The following is an 8,588-nucleotide window of genomic DNA, read 5'->3' as shown; positions in this document are numbered from 1 at the left end:
TAATAATAATAATAAGTACGTTGTTATTTCTTGCATACCATGTTTTCTCAAAATATGGACTAATCTTACACATTAAAACTAACAAAAACTCAGCACATGATAGGTTTAATAAAATGAAATTATGTTGTAGAAAGCGATTCAGGAACAAGATGCAATGATGCAAAACCTTCCCCAAAAACTACAATCAAGACAAACAAAACCACGTTTTAGCAAATGTAGTCTTCACCTGTTTAAAAAAAACCAAGCATGTCAGTATTTGCACATAATGAAAAAAGTGCATTTTATATTTCAGAGGTAATAATCATTTATTTGTTTATTACAACATCCAACTTTTACTTCTTTCCTTTACAATATTGTAGTCTCAATTAAGTTGTTATGATTCAAAAAATGATAATACCAAAAGTTGGTTGTATTTGGATGTTGTAGCTATGCTATGATTGAGTAGAATGTTGTAATAGAAGAGTTATGAAGAAATAAATAAATAAAAGTAGGTTGGTTATGGAAAAGGAAAACCTTAGGATGAAGATGAATCGGGTAGTGGTGTCTTGGTGGGAGGTGCATAAATTTGTGCTTTTTTCAGAATTTCTGCAACAACCCAGTTCTTCCGTTTGCTCAATGGCCTTGAAGGGTCCAATTTAACCTGAAAATAACAATTATAAGTTTACTTTTATTTGTACTATAAATTCCTCCTCCACACTTGTACTTTCACCAGTTTATCAGTTTGGCCACTGAACTATTATTTTTCTATAACAATTATAACAATAATTATCTTGATTATTATAAGTGAATCTTCATTCCTATTAATTATGCTTCTATTGATCCTTACATTTGAGTCTGTTCCCTTCACTCACTTTATTTTATTATTTATGTGATTACATGACACCTATCTCTGATATTGTCGCAGTTAGCTAAAAGACAAAGATTAACTGAGAGCTGAGGTCTAAGTTCTACCTAAACCTATAAAAAGCACACTAATTTTCTTCAATGTTTATTGATACCTGAGAAAATTGGAAGCACTTTCTAACTGAGACTCTCAAATGTAATTTGGCATGTGCAAAATGATCAAAAACCAAATGTTGCAAAAATGAATGTAGGTTTCAGACAGACAATATTCCATTTATTGTATGTTGCCATATATTTTGATATACTTTCCCATATACAACTAACTGAATCAACTCTGAAGTTGAAAATCATCAGTATCAGAGCACATTATTCAATTTTTGCAAACATTAACTCCAAATATAAGTATATAATTGCTAATGGTGTTTTGAACGATCATTTTTGTTTCCTAATAAGAGTTAAGAGGAAAATTTTCGGAATTTTTAATTGAAGATCAGACCAAGTACTGTTCTTATTTCAAAATTAATAAAATTCTACTTACTGGTATGTTGTGATACAATTTCATATGATTTCATCATAACACCTAAAAGGTGAAATGATCAGGTTTGAGCATATTGTACAAATCTTGCAATGTTACTTTTTATGGTGATTTGAGTGGCTTCTTTTTTTTTTTCGAATAGTTGCAGAAACAAAGAGGATTTCGATTACAGAAGGCGCCGTTAGCAGAAAAAAAGATTTTAACATAACAAATAAGAAGGGAATACTTACTCGATCGCCTATATTGCACTGATTTTGTTCGTCGTGGGCCATGAACTTGGAGGTGCGCTTGACATAGCGATTATAGAGTTTATTATGGAAGAGCCTGTCGACGGCGACCACCACCGATTTCTGCATTTTGTTCGACACCACCATTCCAACCACTGATTTCATCTTATTCACACAAATTCAACGAATGAATCCTCTAAAACCCTAACGAGCTGCCAGCCAATCTGTAACTCTCGGATCACTGTAAAACCCTAACCAGTGTTTTCTTCAGAAATCCAACAAATGCCGGCGTTGTGTTTTCATTTACATATGTTACCCCTAAATCATATAGACCATCTATTTTAACCCTTCACTTTTCCATGTATTCAGTTTCAGTCCCTTTACTTCAAGACTCTTGTTAAAACAAGGGTTAAGTGTGATGAATAACAATGTACTTCAATAATTTTATTTATCATGATATCTAAATTTATTTGTCATATTACAACGTTATATGTTAAAAATTCAACCCTCTTCTAACAACTTCATCCGAAATCACACTAAATTGTCAATACTAATTTGGATATATTTTCAGAAAGAAAAGATTTACATATAATACTCGATTTTCAATGATTCCATAAAGGGATCCAAACTTTTGTCAATTAAAATGCACATATTATATATGATACATCTTATTTGTTAATGTCTATACTAAATGTACCAACCTTTTTTATGGTTCCTAAAAGGGTGTTCATGGTTTGGCCAAAACTAAATCGATTGACCGGTTGCTAGTTTGGGTTCCGACAATTTGGCTCAAACTAGAAAATAAATCAAAGTACCCGTTTTTGGAACCGGAACTGCCTCGGAACTGTCGGTTCTGAAATTGGAACTGCCTTAAGCAGTTCCGGTTCCGGTTCCTAAAGTTATAGAACCGCCTTAAGCGGTTCCAGTTCCAATTCTCATTTTTTCGGAACCGCTACCCGCTGGGTACCCGCCGAAACCGGTTTATATATATATATATATATATATATATATATATATATATATATATATATATATGTAACGCCTATGTTTCCAAGCTTGCCATTTTTAGCAATGTAATGGTATGGGTTAACCTTTGTAACCCGTTTTGAAATAATATAAGTGTATTATTTGAGTATTATGTGTTTTGTGCTTAATTGCTTAATTATGTGGTTTGATTAATTAAGAATAAAAAAAAGCGTCAAAATTAGCCGACGGAGTCTAAACGAAAGTTGTAGAGCGTAGTCTCACCTTCGCGTGGATATAAAGAACGTCGAAAACGGAGTTCGTATGAAGGAGATATGAATTTTCGAAGTTTATTAAATAATTTATAATTAAATTTAATTAATAAATACCGGCCTTATCCGAAGACGAGTCACCGGACTCATCCGGAGCACGCCCAGCGTACTCGAGTACGCCCCGCGTACAGCCAGAGTGTCGACACTTCGGATGACGCATGCAGTGACGCATTTCGGAGCTTGTACGTCCCGCGTACGAGGAGGTTCCAGCCTCCTATAAATAGGATGCGAGGGGTCCGGGTTTAATTGCTAATTTCCTCTCGTTTTTGTGCCGAAGCTCTGCGTTTTTACCCTCGAAGCCATCCCGAAGCCCCGGTAATATTCCCGAGTCCCGAAGCGAGTCCCGAGATCCCGAAGATCCCGAGAAGTGCGGTTTCCGAGCCGAAGCTCTGCCCGCGAGAAGTTCGATTTTCGTAGAGATCTTCCAGATCTGCTGAGGATTACGACTTCTGCAAGCCGTAGTGCTGTCCGATCATCTTCTGATCAAGTGAGTGTATACTACCTTTCATAAACGCAATAATAATACAAGTATGGTTTGAGTGTATTAAGTTTATCGTCGTTTATACGTGCGAAGGCGTTGTTACTTTCTCCTAACGTATAACTATAAAGTATTTTATACGAGATACGTGTTATGTGTATATTTTGTTGTTATGTGTGTGAATGTATATTCACCTTCTTCTATCTTACAGATATGATTATTTCTATATGAAATACGTGTTATGTGTGTGTGCCTCATCTGTTATATGGAAAATGTATTGATCAAGCATACTATACAGGTTTTGAAAATATGTATAAAAATGTATGTTTTTATCTACTAATATGTTGGGTAGAACATGGGTAGATAGTTGGTGTGTAATAAACAGATGAGAGGCCTCGTTGTTGTTTTGACCAGTCATCTAGCGGAATTTAGATGACGACCACAGGCTTTTCTAGACAGTCCAGTGGAACGCTAGCAGGCTCATAACCTGTAGGTGTTAATGAACTTGGGTGTTCATTCGCTGTATTCCATCCCCCTCATGGTTGCCTTATTTGACTTATATTGCTGAGGAACCCCCGCAGCATGAGTTGTCATCCCGATGAAAATATTCTTAGATTAGGTCCCTTGTGTTAGTTATTTAGGGACGTAAAGTGAGAATAACGGGAATGGGTAACTGGGTTATTGTTGGTTGATAATAATTAATTTAATTATTTATTGTAGGTTGAAAACCCTATATGCTCACTAGGCTCCCAAGCCTGACCCACTCAGTTGTATTTGGATTACAGGAAGTGGCGCAAGGGCGTAAGATGGATGAACCATCAAGTTGTTTTGTTTACAAGTCTGTATATGTAAATATTTGTTGAATGACTTGTAATGTTATCGTTTATGCTTATTGGTCTATATCGGAACATGACACCCCGAGTTTTGATTATATAATGAAAAATACATTTCTTTTATGAAATGCTTTGGTAAACATTGTTTTATCATGTCTTGTTTTTGGGAACAAATTCCGCAACTCTTTCAAATCAAAAGGATTTACTCTGAATTTATTTTAAAAGCATAAATGAAAATCGGTCTTTTCTGGCCGAGATTCTGGGGATGTTACAGTTGGTATCAGAGCATTAGTTTAAGCGAACTAGGAATTTTTAGGATTTCTAGACTTAAACTTAGAATGCTAAGTGAAATTTTGAGATGTGTGTCTGTTACATTTTAGACACGAGCACTAGTTTATTTTAGGGAAGTTGCCTAAAATGCTTTATGTGCTAAATGTTATATGTTGCCATATATGATATTATTTGTTCGGATCTATGGTCTGTTGCCGACCGGATCTAGAAACCTTATGTGTGTAGGATTCTAAGCGTACGTCTACGATATTAGAACTAGCATGTTAACGTTTCGGAGTGATAAGGATGATTTGAATATCTATCGTGAATAAGGATCTAATTTCACCTTATTCGGTGTGTAGATCAAAAATGGTGAGAACAAGAAGTGAAGTTGGAAATGCTGACGAAAACAGGAATCAACCACCAGTGATTGAGCAAAGACCTGTCGTAGCAGCAGCACCTGAGCCAATAACCATGGCTGGTGTGCAAATGATGATTCAAACAATGTTGGATCGTCAGATGGATGAAACTAGATGGTTGCTTCAACAGAATCGTGAAGAACTGTCAATTCGTGTGGAAGAGCCTGAATTGAATGAAGGGCACTCGGAAGGTGGAAACTTTAGTGGGTCTGTTGGTCAAGCCAACCCACCGATAGTTAGGCAAGACAACCGTGATGGAAGGAATGATGGAATGGGATGCAAGTACAAGGACTTTCTAACTTGCAAACCGTCGACCTTCAATGGAAAGGAGGATCCGATTGGGGTTATGGATTGGATCTCTGAAATGGAGTTAGCCTTCATGACTTGTGGCTGCAGAGGCAAGTTGCAGACTGTCTATGCAGTACGTCAGTTCCGAGGTGGAGCCGTTCGTTGTTGGAACACTTTAGGGAAGACCGTAAGCCCAAATGAGCCACTGCAATTGTCATGGGCAGAATTCTTGGTGCAGTTCAAGCGCAAGTTCTGCTCGGCTCAAAATCTGTTGGAATTGGAGAAAAAGTTTCTGACACTAACGAAATGCAGCATGTCAGTTGATGAATACACCAATAACTTCATCGATAAAATGGAGTTTGCCTTGCGTATCGTTCCAGATGAGCTGAAAAAGGTGGACCGGTATGCGAAGGGACTCCCATGGGAGTACGAGGTGCCAGTACGTCAGGTACATACTTTAGAGGCAGCTATCTGGGCTGCCAAGTCTGTTGAGAACATGATAAAGGGGAGAACCACCAACAAGGTTGAGGTTGGTGAGAAGAGGAAGTTTGAGGGGACATATGGTTCCGGTAAGAAAAGCAAATTTTCGAAATCTGATTCGAAAAGGTTTGGTGGGGGAAAAGGAGGAGAAGCGAAGTGGTGTGAAAAGTGTAAGAAAAAGCACTTTGGGAAATGTAGTGAGGATGTGACCTGCTACAAGTGTGGAAAGGTTGGACATTTTGCCAATGAATGTCCGAACAACAAAAGGATGTGTTTTGGTTGTAATGAAGAGGGGCATATTTTGAAAGACTGTCCGAGGAAGAAGGAGGCAGCTAAGCCCAACATTCCACCAAAGCCAAAGGCGAGAGCATTCCAGATGACACTGGAAGCTGCTAAAGATGAAGCTGATGTCGCTTCAGGTACCTTTCTCGTAAACACATTGCCTGCCCAAACTCCTTTATATCGCATGAATTTGGTAGAAAACTAGCTTTGTCTGTTGATAGACTAGATAATGCTTTATTAGTCGAAGTTGCTAGTGGCAAATTTGTACCTGTTAGCCATCGTATGAAAAACATCTTAATCGACTTGAATGGGAATAAGTTTCACGAGGAATTATTACCTATCGAACTTAATGGTTTCGACATCGTGTTGGGAATGGATTGGCTTAGTGCCAATGATGCCGAGATATTATGCAAGAAGAAGATAGTGAAGGTAAACCCGCCTGGAAAAGATTCGTTTATGGTGTATGGGGACAAACGCCGAGTGAATTCTGGAATCATTTCCCTAATGAAAGCCAAAAAGTGTTTGACCAAGGGATGTGCATCATATTTAGCATTCGTGATTGATGCTAAGAAGGAGAAGAAGGTGATGCAGAGTATTCCTATGGTGTGTGATTATCCGTAAGTATTTCCCGAAGATTTTCCTGGATTACCACCTGATAGACAAGTAGAGTTCATAATAGACTTGTTACCAGGAACCACGCCAATAACAAAAGCACCTTATCGATTAGCACCGACGGAGATGAAGGAGCTGATGATGCAACTTCAGGAGTTGTTGGACAAAGGTTTCATTAGACCTAGTTCATCACCCTGGGGAGCTCCGGTGTTATTTGTGAAGAAGAAAGATGGAAGTATGAGAATGTGCATTGATTACCGAGAGCTGAATAAGGCAACAATAAAGAATAGATATCTGTTGCCAAGGATTAATGACCTGTTTGATCAACTACAAGGTTCGAGCTATTTCTCGAAGATCGACCTAAGGTCAGGATATCATCAGCTGAAAGTGAGAGAGCAGGATATAGAGAAGACTGCGTTCAGAACTAGATATGGACACTACGAGTTCTTGGTTATGTCGTTTGGACTAACCAATGCTCCAGCAGCATTCATGGATTTAATGAATAGGGTTTGTAATCTGTTCCTTGATAAATCTGTGATAGTGTTCATAGATGACATTCTGATTTACTCAAAAAGCCAGGAGGAGCATGGCAGACACTTGCGAGAAGTTTTAGAAGTCTTGAAGAAGGAGAAGCTATATGCAAAGTTCTCTAAATGTGATTTTTGGATTCGAGAAGTCCAATTCTTGGGTCACGTGGTCAACCAAGAAGGGATAATGGTTGATCCAGCAAATATTGAAGCTGTAATGAAGTGGGAACAACCGAAAAGTCCCACAGAGATCCGAAGCTTTTTAGGATTAGCCGGATATTACCGAAGGTTTATCCAAGGCTTTTCTTCGATTGCTACTCCATTGACAGATTTGACCCACAAAGGAGCTGCTTATGCTTGGAGTGAGAAGCATAAAGAAGCATTCGAGAAGCTAAAGAAGAAGCTATGCGAGGCACCGATACTTTCTCTACCTGATGGAGTTGAAGACTTCGCTGTTTATAGCGATGCGTCTGGTGTTGGATTGGGTTGTTTTTTGACCTAAAGAGAAAAGGTGATAGCATATGCGTCTCGACAGCTGAAGGAGCATGAAAAGAATTACCCGACTCATGATTTGGAGTTGGCAGCGGTAGTTTTCGCTCTGAAAATATGGAGACATTTGATGGGTTTTAAGCATAAGAACAATCCTATGTGCTCATACAAACCCTAATGCTTGGATCTAGGTTTCTCTATTGTACATGCTTTGAATCCTAGACTAATAAACTTAGATCTAACATATTATAAACTGAATTAGGGTTTATAGAATTACCTTTGATTGTTATATAGCAATAACAATCAATTCCTTGCTTGGATTGGCCTTAGAAAGCTTAGTGCATCAAGTGCTGCACCTCTAATGGAGTCACAAACACCTTATGCAACTTGGATGAAGAGGAGAAGAGAGGGGAGGCACCAAAAACGACTAGAAACCCTAGAGAATCAGTTGTCCACGTTTTTGGAGCCTAAGGGGTCCTTTATATACTTGTGTGGGCTGCTAGGGTTTCAGTCAAAACCCTAATGGACAACTTAAACTCTAAGCAGCCCATGGAACCTTCTGGATAAGGCTATGGACGAAAATATGATGGGCTTCCATCATAATTTCGTTCACCCCTTACTCCTTTAGCATTCCTCAGCCCAATAACTCAATTATCCAATAATTGCAGTCCAGTCCCCTAAGTTTAATTAATCTCTTTTAGACACAAAATTAATTAACAATTAATTCTTGAATAATATTAATTAAACAATATGATTTCTCCTTTAATATATTATTCTCATAATATATTAATAAATCATATTTAAACCTTTCTCTCCTTAAATCATCCTACATATTGCTATGGTGAAGGCAACCCAAAAGGACCATGCTCATAATCGGGTCAAGTACATACCAAAATAGTTATGGACTTAGACACTAATCCAACAGTTTCCCACTTGGATAAGTCTAATAACTATTTTCCGTATGACTTCAGAACCTGATCAGCAATCATAGCTTTCAAAAGCCGCTGTCA

The 8,588-nt window shown here is 37.9% G+C and overlaps 1 protein-coding gene across 1 annotated transcript; it reads right to left on the bottom strand.

Annotated features, from left to right (window-relative positions):
- LOC145040268 (uncharacterized) lies at positions 1-1,901 on the bottom strand. The gene is made up of 3 exons (XM_078988218.1): positions 1,609-1,901; positions 514-640; positions 1-226 (listed from the first exon to the last, which is right to left on the bottom strand). Exons 1-2 carry the CDS (start codon positions 1,768-1,770, stop codon positions 515-517), a joined length of 288 nt encoding a protein of 95 aa, XP_078844344.1. The 5' UTR covers positions 1,771-1,901; the 3' UTR covers positions 1-226; position 514.
- Between the last annotated feature and the right edge of the window lie 6,687 nt (positions 1,902-8,588).

The sequence above is a fragment of the Lactuca saligna genome, chromosome 4 (assembly GCF_052625555.1).
Source record: "Lactuca saligna cultivar CGN05327 chromosome 4, ASM5262555v1, whole genome shotgun sequence".
In the NCBI taxonomy this organism is placed as follows: Eukaryota; Viridiplantae; Streptophyta; class Magnoliopsida; order Asterales; family Asteraceae; genus Lactuca; species Lactuca saligna.
This window is presented reverse-complemented; position numbering and strand designations above follow the sequence as displayed.